The sequence below is a fragment of the Dipodomys ordii genome, unplaced genomic scaffold (assembly GCF_000151885.1).
Source record: "Dipodomys ordii isolate 6190 unplaced genomic scaffold, Dord_2.0 Scaffold123, whole genome shotgun sequence".
Taxonomy (NCBI): Eukaryota; Metazoa; Chordata; class Mammalia; order Rodentia; family Heteromyidae; genus Dipodomys; species Dipodomys ordii.
The window spans coordinates 404,965-418,440 of record NW_012267339.1 but is presented as its reverse complement, the minus strand read 5'-3'; the positions used below and the strand labels follow the sequence as shown (position 1 = coordinate 418,440).

Genomic DNA, 13,476 nt, shown 5'->3' with positions numbered 1-13,476 from the left:
CGCCACTTCTGGCTTTTTTCTTTTTGCTTATGTGGTGCTGAGGAATCGAACCCAGGGCCTCAGGCATGCAAGGCAAGCGCTCTACCACTGAGCCACTTTCCCAGCCCTCTGCATTTTTTGAGACAGTGTCTCCATGTGTAGCTCAAGCTAAACTCAAACATAAGGTCTTCCTGCTTCAGCCTCCCCACTCTATGGCCGACTTGTACCACCATGCCTATCATTTGCTTTATCTTTAAATTGATAATAAAGTTTGAAAAACCAACAAACATGGTGATGTACTCAGGGGGTTGAGGCAGGAGAATCTTGAGTTCAAGCCCAACTTGGGCTTTTGCAACAAGATCCTGTCTCAAACAAAAACTATTTGAAAAGACTGTTATTATTCTTGGTAATTTGAAATTAAAATCCAAGGTAATAGAAGGTAGATGGGCTCAAGAAGATACACAAAAGAGTAAAGCTGGCCACGCACAGGTGGCTCACTCCTGTAATCCTAGCTACTCAGGAGGCTGAGATCTCAAGATCACTGTTCAAAGCTAGCCTAGGCAGGAAAGTACAAGAGACTCTTATCTCTGATTACCACCAGAAAACCAGAAGTAGCGCTGTGGCTCAAGTGGCAGAGTGCTCACCTTGAGCTGAAGAGCTGAGGGACAGTGCCCAAGCCCAGATACTCTCTGGCTCTGTTTCTGTCTCTGTCTCTCTCTCACACACACACACACACAGATACACACACACAGTAAGGCTTGTTGTATTATCTCTTGGGCTATGACAATTTGATGAAAAACTAATTATTAATATTGGTCCTAATAGAGTTGTATATTAATACAAAACATTAAAGATTTTTAACTTGCTAAATGAACAGAAGGAATATAATATAAACACAAAATGGAGTAGAAACACAAGAATATGTATTCTAGGACTATTTTCAAATAAAACTGAAACTAGAGGAAGCAAGTGTATGGGGGAAAGGGAGACCAGGGCTGACCTCTGAGGGGGGCGGCAGAGGACAGGAGGGCTCTGCAGAGCCGACATTGTAGTCCCTTGATCTGTTCTGCAAGTGTGTTCACTTTGTAAAAATGCACTGAACTGAACTAATAATGCCTATCCTTTTCAGTCTGTTATAGTACAATAACAATTTTTTGAAAGAATTAAAGAAAAAGCAGCAGAGAAAGGGGAGAATAGAAACAGGCTCAGATTTAATAGTGTCTAATACTGATAAATCTGAAAAATCATAGGATAAGCCTAAGATTTTATAAGAATCAAGGAAATTATTGTTCTTGCACATCACATTAATATTCTGTTCATGCTGATGACTTTTGATAGCTTTAAACAAAGTAGGAGTTCATACTGAGACTTCTATTTAGTCTGGGCAATTAGAGCTGCACAGTCAATGCACACATTTTCTTTCCAAATATATCCTAGTGTGGACCAGTTTCATGGGATTCTGGTGTGCTTTTTTTTGTTCTGGATGACTAAACGAGTCAATAATTATCATAATTAAACATTTACATAGACTTGTACTAAATATTGAGACATAAAAGCATCAGCACTGTAATTGTTAGAATATTACTTCAAAGAGCAGTTATCCTTCGACATTTAGTAAGGAGCAACAACAGAAAACATACAATTCAAAAACTTTTAAATCTTTCACTGACTATGCTTTTAACCATTAAAATCGATTTTTTCCACCAGAAATTACACTAGATGCAATATAAATAAAGTTTCTTTTCTTGCCAGTTCTGGGGCTTGAACTCAGCACATGAGCACTGCCCTGAGGTTCTTTTTTTTTTGGGGGGGGGGCAGGGTCAGTCATGGGGCCTGAACTCTGGGCCAGGTTGCCTGTCCCTGAGCTCTTCAGCTCAAGGCAAGTATTCTACCACTTCCAGTTTTCTGGTGGTTAATTGGAGATAACAGTCTCACAGATGTTCCTGCCCAGGCTGGCTTTGAACTGCAATCCCCCTGAGAAGCTAGGATTACAGGCTGAGCCACCAGTGCCCAGATCCCTGAGCTTCTTTTGCCCAAGGCTAGCACTCTACCACTTGAGCCACAGTACTACTTCTGGCTTTTTCTGTTTATGTGGTACTGAGGAATCTAACCCAGGGCTTCATGCATGCTAGGCAAGTACTCTACTACTAAAGCCACATTCCCAGCCTCTAGAAATTTTTTCTTAAAAAAGTTAGCTTTCAGCTGGGCACTGGTGGCTCATGCCTCTGAATCCTATATAGCTACTCAGAAGGCTAAGACCTGAGGATCAAGTTTCAAATTCAGCTAGGGTAGGAACTTTTGTGAGACTTTTATCTCTATTAAACTTAAAAAAAAAAAGCCAGAAGTGGGGCTGTCTCAAATGGTAGAGTGCTAGCCTTGAGCAAAATAAATTCAGAGGAAATGCCTAGGTCCTGAATTTAAGCCCCAGGATTAGAACCAAAACAAACAAAAAGTTAGCCATAGGGGCTGGGAAGGTGGCTCAGTGGTAGAGCGCTTGCCTTGCATGCCTGCAGCACCACATAAGCAAAAAGAAAAAAAGCCGAAGTGGTGCTGTGGCTCAAGTGGTAGAGCGCTAGCCTTGAGCTGAAGAACTGAAGGACAGCATCCAGGCCCAGAATTTAGGCCCCACGACCCGACCCCCCCCCTAAAAAAAAAAGTTAGCCGTCTACAAACCTTCTCAATTAAGCCAGGTGCCAGTGTCTCACATCTTGGGATGCTGAGATCTGAGAGTTGCAATTTAAAGCCAGATAAAGCAAAAGAAATTACATGAAATTCTTATCTTCAATTAACCACCAAAAAAGCTAGAAGTAGACCTGTGCTCAAGTGGTAGAGCGCCATGCTGGCCTTGAAACAAAAAAGTCAGGAACAATGCCCAGACACTGAGTTCAAGCTCCAGCATAAGAAAGAAAGAAAGAAAGAAAGAAAGAAAGAAAGAAAGAAAGAAAGAAAGAAAGAAAGAAAGAAAGAAAGAAAGAAAGAAAGAAAGAAAGAAAGAAAGTAGCTCAGTGGTAGAGCACTTGCCTTGCATGTTTGAGGCCCTGGGTTCGATTCCCCAGCACCACATAAGCAGAAAAAAGAAGCCAGAAGTGGCTCTGTGGCTCAAGTGGTAGAGCGCTAGCCTTGAGCTGAAGAGCTGAGGGACAGCGCCCAGGCCCAGAGTTCAGGCCCCACGACCGGACCCCAAAAAAAAACAAAAAAGGAAGAAAGGAAGAAAGAAAAGAAGGAAGGAAGGAAGGAAGGAAAGGAGGGAGGGAGAGAGGGAAGGAGGGAGTGGGGGAAGGAAGGAGAAAGGGGAGGGAGGGAGGAAGGGGAGGAGGGAAGAAAAAGAAAGAAGGGAGGGTAGGAAAAAAGAAAAAAATCAAAAGAAGAAAGAAAGGGAAAATTACAATTGAAATGCAAAGTTATTTATATCATTAAGTTTTACCTGTCTACAACCTAGGAAGATCACTTACTATTCTATGAAATCAGGAGTTCAAAAGGACAATGCCAACAATAATTCTGCAAATAACTAGTGATGAGAGGAATTAATTGAAATGTAATTAGATTTGAAGGTCTACAAAAATTCTAAAACTGAAAAGTAATGATAATGCATGGGTCTGAATAGTGACACATATGAAAACAATGTGCCAGCTGCTGGTGGTTCATGTCTTTAATCCTAGCTACTCAGGAGCCTGAGATCTGAGGATGTTGGTTTGAAGCCAGATGGGACAGGAAAGGCCATGAGACTCATATCTCCAATTAAGTACCTAAAAACTGGACATAAAGCTGTGGCTCCAAGTGGTAGAGTGCTAACCTTGAGCAAAAATACCTCACGGTTAGCGTCCAGGCCTGAGAGTTCAATCCTCATGACTGGGAAAACAAAAAACAAAAACAAACACAATGGGGCCCAGAGATGGGGGTTTATACTTGCTTAGCTACTTAGGAGGCTGAGATCTGAGGATCAGGGTTCAAAGCTAGGCTGGGCAGCAAAGTCCATGGGAGACTCTATCTTCAATTAACCAATCTAAAAGCCCAAAGTGAAGTTATAGCTCAAGGGGTAGAGTGTGAACTTGAGTAAAAACACTAAGGGGGGCTGGTACCAGTGGCTCATGCCTGTGATCCTAGCTACTCAGGATGCTAAGATCTGAGGATCACAGTTCATAGCCAGCTCAGGCAGGAAAGTCTGTGAGACTCTTTTTTTTTTTTTGGTGGCTCATGGGGCTTGAACTCTGGACTTGGGAGTTGTCCCTGCGCTCTTCAGCTCAAGGCGAGCGCTCTACTGCTTGAGCCACAGCGCCACTTCCAGTTTTCTAGTGGTTTATTGGAGATAAGAGTCTCACAGATTTTCCTGCCCCGGCTGCCTTTGAACCATAATCCTCAGATCTCAGCCTCCTGAATAGCTAGGATTGCAGGCATGAGCCACCAGTGCCCAGCTTTTGTGAGACTCTTATATCCAATTAACCACCAGAAAAATGGAAGTAGCACTCTGGCTCAAGTGGCAGAGCACTAGCCTTGAGCTGAAGAGCTGAGGGACAGTGCCCAGGCCCAGGCCCAGAGTTCAAGACCCATGACCGACAAAAAACAAAAACAAAAAATGCTAAGGGGCAGCACCAATGCCTCGAGTTCAAGCCCTAATACTAGATTGGACTATACTGATGGCATGCACCTGATACAGACTGTGCTTTTGATGGATCAAAATACTGAAAAGTCAAAGATATAAAGTGGACAGTAAAGCTGAGTACTGATGGCTCATGTATGTAATCCTAGCTACTCAGGAGGCTGAAATTTAAGGATTGCAATTCAGAGCTAGCCTGGGCAGGAAAGGCTGTGAGACTTTTACTTCTAATTAACTATTGAGAAAAAGCCAGGAGTGGGGCTATGGCAAGTGGTAGAGCACTAGCTTAGAGCAAAAGGAGCTCAGGGACAGTGCCCAGGTGTTTGAGCCCCAGGATCAGCAAAATAAATAAATAAAATAGATGGCAACTTAGGACAGCCAAGCAGCTCCTCTTCCTCCAACCTCTCTCCTTTAAAAAGCACAAGAGGCAAAGCAACAAAACAGAAATCTACAGGAAGAAATTAGGTGGGACTTCTGGTTTATTGTAGGCCCAGGGGAGAAAATGTCACCATCTTGGCATACCAGAAAAGTACTAATGATGGCAAACTACTTGTTAAGTTCAGAATAAGGCAACTGACATTCTATATAAAAGAGCTATGGATGGGGCTGGGAAGGTGGCTTAGTGGCAGAGTGCTTGCCTAGCATGCATAAAGCCCTGGGTTCCATTCCTCAGTACCATACACAGAAAAAGCCAGAAGTGGCACTGTGGCTGAAGTGGTAGAGTGCTAACCTTGAGCAAAAGCAGCTTAGGGACAGTGCCTAGCCCTGAGTTCAAGCCCCAGGACTAGCAAAAAAAAAAAAAAAGAGCTATGGAGGGGTAGGGCATTTTGCTCAGTGGAAGTATGCTTGCCTAGCAAGTACAAGGCCCTAAGTTCAGTTCTCAGCACCATCACCACCATCACTAATAAATAAGGCTATTCAATTCTGAGAACAGCTATGTGGTAATACATGTTGCTAAATCTTAAATTTTTCAAAAGATAAAAAGTCTGCATGGTTACATAAAACACTGGCAGATCATTTCTTTCATAATGCTTTGAAGAGCCAACCAAAACCCAGCTGTGGCCTAGACCCATTCCACTGGCCACCAGATCACAGTACTGATTTAATGCAAAAAATGAAATCACACCGATGCCAAGAGCGAACTCATGCCATTATTTTCACAGTCTTGGAGTAGGAAAGACCTTTTAAGTACCATCAAAAGCAGAACCCACAAAGGCCACGACATTTAACTATACAAACATTTTAAATGTATGTATAACGGAACCCTTTGAACAAATCTTAAAAATGAGCACAGTCTTCTCCCCAGGCGCTACAAGGATATGATTTCCTGCAGCCCGGGTGACTTAATGTCCTGTGGTCAGGGAGAAGAATGTGCTAAGTTTAACAACCCCTCCAGCATCACCTGAAAATAATTTTCTAAATGACCCCAAAACAGAAGGAAGTAGGAAATATCCAGAAGGTTCCAGCATCATTTATTGCCCAATAAGTACCATTGAATAACTATGTGTCTCAATGGCTTATAAACATCCCCCAAACCTCTCCTTGGGGGACAAAGATTTATGTGGGGTTTGTTTTGACACAGGCTGAATACATACATTTCTCAGTATCTTAGACACAGAATTACAACATTGACCTATTCTAAAGTTTCCCCTCCCCCACTTTTTTTAGTGCTGGTCCTAGGGTTTGAACTCTTGAGCTCAGGGCTTGGGCACTGTTCTTGAGCTCTTTAATTAAGGCTAGTGGAGCTATAGCTCCACTTCTGACTAGTTCACAGACTGTCCTGCCCAAGCTGGCTTCAAACTGCAATCCTCAAATCTCAGCTTCCTGAGTAGCTAAGACGATAATCATGAGCCCCTGGCACCTGGCCATAACAGCCACATTTTAAATAAAGACACTCAGAGATTGTTAGATTGGGGGGGGGGGGCAGGCCTGGTAGTATATGTCTGTAATCTCAGCACTTAGGAGGATGAAGCAGAAAGATCTCAAGTTGGAGGCCAACCTTGGCTATTAAAAGCCTGCCTCAAAAAATCAAACAAAAAAAAAGAAGGGTTGGGGTTGGAGGCAGAGCTCAACTGGTAGAGTGCTAGCCACTGAGCAAAATCAGCAGGTACTAAGTTTGAGTCCTGGTCTCAGACCTAAAGAGAAAAAGAAGAAGGAGGAGGAGGAGGAAGAGGAAGAAGAGAAAAAAGAGGGATGGGGAGAATGTTAGAGGGTAAAAAATACTCAAACACATTGCACTTATGAATGAAGATAGCAAAATGAAAAACAATGAAAGATGTTAAATATTAGGGACAGGGAGAATGTGAAAAACTGAGAGTGAGGGAAGGCTTGAAATACTGTACATGCATATGCAAAAGACAATGATGATAACCCTGTAACATAATTACCACACACACACACACACACACACACACACACACAGTGTGAGGCTTAAACTCTGAGCCTGGGCACTGTCCCTGAGCTCTTCAGTTCGAGGCAAGCCCTCTACCACTTGAGCCACAGTGCTACTTCCAGTTTTCTGGTAGTTTGTTGAAGATGAGTCTTATGTACTTTCCTGCCCCAGCTGGCTTTGAATTGTGATCCTCAGATCTCAGCTTCCTTAGTAGCTAGGATTACAGGCATGAGCCACCAGCACTGGCAATTACCACATACTTTTTTTTTTTTAAAGGAATTACAGGAAAAGTAAAACATGTCCTGGTAGGAGAATGGGTACTGGTAGAAGGAGAGAGGTTAAACTAGGTGTGGAGGAAAGTGAATGTGCAAAATGTTTTCTTTATGTACAAGTGTGAAATTAAACAATTTGGCTTATTAAGACTGGTTTAGGAGCTGGGAAGGTGACTTAGTGGTAGAGTGTTTGATTCCTGAGCACTGCATAAGCAGAAAAGGCTGGAAGTGGTGCTGTGGCTCAATGGTAGAGCGCTAGCCTTGAGCTGAAGAGCTGAGGGACAGAGCCTGGGCCCAGAGTTCAGGCCTCAGGACTGGAGGGGGGGAGGGAGGGAGAGAGAGAGAGAGAGAGAGTGTGTGTGTGTGTGTGTGTGTGAGAGAGAGAGAGAGAGAGAGAGAGAGAGGGAGAGAGGGAGAGAGACAGGGAGAGATGGAGGAGGGGGAGAAAGAAGGAAGAGGAGGAGGAGGAGGAGGAGGACAACGAAGACGACGATTACAATAACGAAGATGACAAGAAACAACAAGAAGCCAGTCTAATAGGTTTCTTTCCTTCCTCTCCTATCCTTGTCCCCTCAAACTGGTATTTGAAACGGGGTCTTGCATTTGCTACCCAGACCCTCTATCACTTGATCCATGCTCCAGTCCAAACAATGAAAATTTCAAGTATTTTCCTGCACCAGAGAGTTCTAAATTTGCAAAAATGAAAAGGTACAAATATCATTGAAGAGTTAATTGTAAAATCAAATATTCTGGATTTCACACTCACCTGTTGCTGCTGCTGCTGCTGCTACTGCTGATTCTCTCAACAAAAGCCATTGCTGCCCAGTCAGAGCAAAGAGTCAGGTCTGCACATCTGGAAGAGAAATGGTAGCCTATGAGCATCAGCCCCTGAATGAAGGTGTATGTCCACATGGCCTGTAGGAAACTTTCTTGATGATGGAATTCACAGCTCTCACTTCAATTAGAAAACTGTTTTTGCCAAGTAACAGTGGCTCATGCTTATAATCCTAGCTACTCAGGAGGCTGATAGAGGAGAATCATAGTTTGAAGCCAGCCTGGGCAGAAAAGTCAGTGAGCCTTACATCTTCAATTAACCACCAAAGCCAGGAACAGGTGGCTCACGCCTATAATCCTAGCTACTCAGGAAGCTGAGATCTGAGGATCATGGTTCAAAGCCAGCCTGGGTAGGAAAGGCCGTGAAACTTTTTTTTTTTTTTTGTCTGTAATAGGGCCTGAACTCTAGACCGGGGCGCTGTCCCTCAGCTCTTCAGCTCAAGGCTAGGCTTTGAGCTTCAGCCCCACTTCCAGCTTTTTCTGCTTATGTGGTGTTGAACAATCAAACCCAGGGCCTCATGCATGCAAGGAAAGCACTCTACCACTGAGCCACCTTCCCAGCCCCATGAAAACTCTTATCTCCAATAAACCATTCAGAAAACTGGACGTGGCACTGTGGCTCAAGTGGTAGAGTGCTAGCCTTGAGTTGAAGAGCCGGGGGACAGTGCCCAGGCCCAGCCCAGAGTTCAAGCCCCACAACCAACAACAACGGCATATATACATACATACATATATACATACATACATATATACATACATACATATATATATATATCACCAAAAGCTGGAAGTGAAGCAGCGGCTCTAGTGGTTGAGTGTTAGCCTTGAGCAAAAGAAGCCCAGGGATAGTGCCAGGCCCTTATTCATGCCTGAGGACTGGCACATAAATAAATATATAAATAAATTCTTTACCAAATCTCAAGATACACCATACAAACTGACAAGCTCAATTGTGTGTGTGTGTGTGTGTATGCCAGTTCTAGAGCTTGAATTTGGGACCTGGGCACTGTCTCTGAACATTTGTTTGCTCAAGACTAGCACTCTACTACTTGAGCCACAGCTCCACCTCCAGCTTTTTGGAAGTTTACTGGAGATAAAATTTATTGGAGTCTCACAGAAATTCCTGCCCAGGCTGGCTTTGAACTGCAATCCTCAGATCTCATGTGGCTGAGTAGCTAGGATTGCAAATATGAGCCACCAGTGCCTAGCAGTAGTTCAAATGTTTAGGCTACTGCTCAAAGACACTTCAGGCAAAAATAAGCATGGGTCTATTATGTGGGGATGAAAGGAAATAACATTTCCCTAGCTTCTACTTTGTGTAAAGCATTGTGTCAAGCCCTTTGAAAAATGATATTTCAAGTAAATATTATGATAAACATTCAAGGTAAATACTACCGCCCCATTTTGTTAATAAGAGACTTAGTTCTAAGTAATTTTCCCAGGGTCATAGGTTAACTCAGCATCCTCAACAGAAGTAACAAGAGGAAACTAGACCCTGGTGGCTCAAGCCTGTAAGCCTATTTACTCAGTAGGCTGAGATATGAAGCCACCTGGGGCAAGAAAGGCTGTGAAATTCATCTCTTAACCACCAAAAAGCTGGAAGTGGATCTATGTCTCAAGTGGTAGAGCACCAGCCTTGAGTGAAAAAACTAAATGATAGCACCCAGGCCCTAAATTCAAGCTTCAGTACTATCACACAAAGGAGAAACAGAGAAAAAAAATAGAAAAAGTCATAGCATTGAGCATATAAGAAAACAGTTAATTTTCACACAAGAATTCAATGCTTTAAAAAAAAATAGAGACCAGGTGCTGGTGAGTCAGTCCTGTAATCCTAAAATATTCAGGAGGCTAAATTTGAAGGTCAAGGTTTGAAGCCAGCCTGGACAGCAAAGTCCAAGAGACTCTTAACTCCAGTTAACCTCAAAAAGCCAGAAGTGGAGCTGTGATGAGGGGGGGGGGGGGGGGGGGGGAAAGAAACAGGGAGAGGGAGGGGGAGAGGGAGAGAAAGCCGAGTGCACGAGCTAGCCTTGATTTTTTTAAAAAAAAAGCCAAAATATAAGTCCAAGTAGCAATCTTAATATTTTAGCTCCAGGGCTGGAATACACTTAGCGGTAGAGTGCTTGCCTAGCGTGCATGAAGCCCTCAGTTCGATTCCTCAGCACCACATAGGCAGAAAAAGCCGGAAGTGGAGCTGTGGCTCAAGTGGTAGAGTGCTAGCCTTGAGCTGAAGAGCTGAGGGACAGCGACCAGGCCCAGAGTTCAGATCCCACAAATAACATACATACATACATACATATATATATATATATATATATATATATATATATATATATTTCCAATGGTAAAAACCGACCAAAGAAATCCCTCACTTAATTCTAAATAAACAAAAAAAATAAAGTTAGTCTTCTTTTAAAACAACTGGTTTTTGAGAAAAGTTTGTTCTGCAACCTAGGCAGATGGCGTTGGTGTATACTATTTTGTGCCTATCTAGAAACAACTCTGAGCAATACTATCAACAGCTGTTTCCCTTTCCCTCTAGTGTCTCTTAGTAAATTGCCCTCACTTATGCTAACTTGCTTGACATAGTTTCTATTTTGTTCTGCAAACATTTCTGAAGGCAAAGGTATGTTGCCAAATTATCCACACAGAGTTAGCAAACTATTTGAGACAGATGGCAACACTACATGAAAAAACTGTATCCATTTTAAATTGCCTTCTGAGATTAAGAGGTTAATGGTTACAGTTTCTCCTACAGCTGAAACACTGAACTTCCAAAGTTGTATCACTGCTGATAATGTCTTTCATGTCCCTCTTAGGAAATTTAAATTGTCTGCTTGTTAGCTACAATGTTGCCATCCTGGTAGACCTACTGTTACCTCCTCTCCCAGAGATGCAACACTATGCTGGGGGGGGGGGGGGGGGGGGGGGGGGGGAGAGGGGGAAAAGAGAGAGAGAGAGAGAAAGCTAAATTTATACTAGCAGAGCTCTTAAGATTTTCTCAGGGTCACACCTATTCATCTTCCTCAGCTTTGCTCACCTGGTCTTTTACTTTTCACCTTATAAATTACTTACTTTCTCTCCCCTATCTCCCTCAGTGTTCTTTGTTACATTTGGGCTAGTATTGGGGGCTTGAACTCAAGGCCTTGATGCTGTCCCCTTTCTTTTGCTCAAGGTTGGTGCTCTACCACTTGAACCACAGCTCCACTTGCAGCTCTTGGTGGTTGATTGGTCTCACACACTTGCCCATCCAGGCTGGCTTCAAATCATAATCCTAGCTGCTCAGACTCCAAGTGTGAGGTATTGGCATATGACTGCTCTTTCTGAAATTAAGTGGCCAATGAAACAATACTGTATTTATGTTGGTGTTCTTCTACCTAACGCAGTAAAAACATTTAAAGTAGTAATTGCAGTCCCCCTTCCAACCACCCTCACCCACCCCATCTGATGCTCCAAAAAAGTAGAGTGCACCAGGCGCCGTGGCTCACACCTGTAATCCTAGCTACTCAGGAGGCTGAGATCTGAGGATCAAGGTTCAAACTCAGCAGGAAAGTCCGTGAGACTCTTATCTCCAATAAACCACTAGAAAACCAGAAGTGGTGATATGACTCAAGCAGTAGAGCACTTGCCTTGAGCTGAAGAGCGCATGGACAGCACCCAAGCCCAGAGTTCAAGCCCCATGACCGACCCCCCACCCCCCAAAAAAGTAGAGTGTTTGCCTTGCATGCAAGAGGCCCTGGGTTCGATTCCTCAACACCACATAAGCAGAAAAAAAAGCCGGAAGTGGTGCTGTGGCTCAACTGGTAGAGCACTAGCCTAGAGCTGAGGGACAGCGCCCAGGCCCAGAGTTCAGGCCCCACGACCAGACCCCCCCCCAATAAATAAATAAATAAGGGGACAGATGGGGCTGGGAATGTGGTTTAGTGGTAGAGTGTTTGCCTAGCATGCATGAAGCCTTGGGTTCAATTACTCAGTACCACATACACAGAAAAGGCTGGAAGTGCTGCTGTGGCTCAAGTAGTAGAGAACTAGTCTGGAGCACAGAGAGCCCAAGAGAGCCCAAGCTCCAGGACCTGCAAAAAAAAAATGGGGGCAGAAGTTCACTGGGTCCATACAAACTGAAATCCAAAGCCAAGCCAGTGGCTCAGGCCTATAATCCTAGGTACTCAAGAGGCTGAGAGCTGAAGATTGGAATTCAAAGCCAGCCCAAGCACAAAAAGTCTATAAGCCCAAAGTGGGGGTGTGTCCCATGTGATAGAGTGCTAGATTTGAGAGAGGGTGTGTGTGTGTGTGTGTGTGTGTGCGTGTGTGTGTGTGTGTGTGTGTGTGTGTCTCGGTCATGAGGCTTGAACTCTGGGCCTGGGAGCTGTCCCTCAGATCTTGTGTGTGTGTGTGTGTGTGTGTGTGTGTGTGTGTGTGTGTGTGTGTCGGTCATGAGGCTTGAACTCTGGGCCTGGGAGCTGTCCCTCAGATGTGTGTGTGTGTGTGTGTGTGTGTCGGTCATGAGGCTTGAACTCTGGGCCTGGGAGCTGTCCCTCAGATCTTCAGCTCAAGGCAAGTATTCTACCACTTGAGCACAACTCCATTTCGGTTTTCTGATGGTTTATTGGAGATAAGAGTTTCTCGTTCTTTCCTGCCCTGGCTGGCTTTGAACCAGTCATCAGATCTCAGCCTCCTGAGTAGCTAGGATTGCAGGCGTGAGCCACTGGTGCCCTGTGAGAGTTTTTGTGTTGTCTTGTGTTGTTTTGAAGCCCAGTACAGTGTCCAGGGTACGAGTTTAAGCCCCAGTACAAGGAAAGGACAGGAAAAGGAAAATGGGGGGGGGGGGAGAAAGGGGAAGGAGACAGAAAGGAAAAGGAAAAAAAGAAAAAAATATTGTGCATCTCTAAGCTCTTGACTAACTTATCAGTATATGGACCTTCATAGGGTGATTGTTGGCTTATGTAAAATTATGCAAAATTTCAGCACAATGACTGTCCAATGTGAGCACTCAACCAATGGTTAGCTATTGTTGAAGGTGTTTGGTTTGTTTTTCCCACGCAAATCACATGCACAGATTTCACACTCCGCAGCTTTTAAACTGGATTAATAACCAAACTAGGTAAGTCTCAAAGTCCCATGATCCTTACCTAATTTTCAAAGGAAAGGACAAGAAAGGGAGGCCAGAGGACTGTAGGGTTGATCAGTTCCTGGCCATCTCTATTTCCTCTTTACCCACAGATAACGTGCAGACAAATTAACAGTCTCCTGGTGACATACAATGTGTCAGAATGAGTCATGAACCATGCACTATTAGACTGATTCTCCAGAATTTTACCCCAAGCAGTCCAGAATCTCCCAGAACTCCAACCTGTCTTGACCATTCACAGTTTTTCTAGCTTCCCATACCATAGGGACCTCACAAACAC

General features: G+C 43.8%; 1 protein-coding gene across 1 annotated transcript in view; it reads right to left on the bottom strand.

Annotated features, from left to right (window-relative positions):
* LOC105995899 overlaps positions 1-13,476 on the bottom strand; it is a 75,307-nt gene that overhangs the window by 50,846 nt on the left and 10,985 nt on the right. Inside the window, exon 3 of the mRNA XM_013029813.1 lies at positions 8,004-8,090. Coding sequence (XP_012885267.1) covers positions 8,004-8,090 — 87 coding nt within the window. The remainder of the gene's footprint in view (positions 1-8,003; positions 8,091-13,476) is intronic.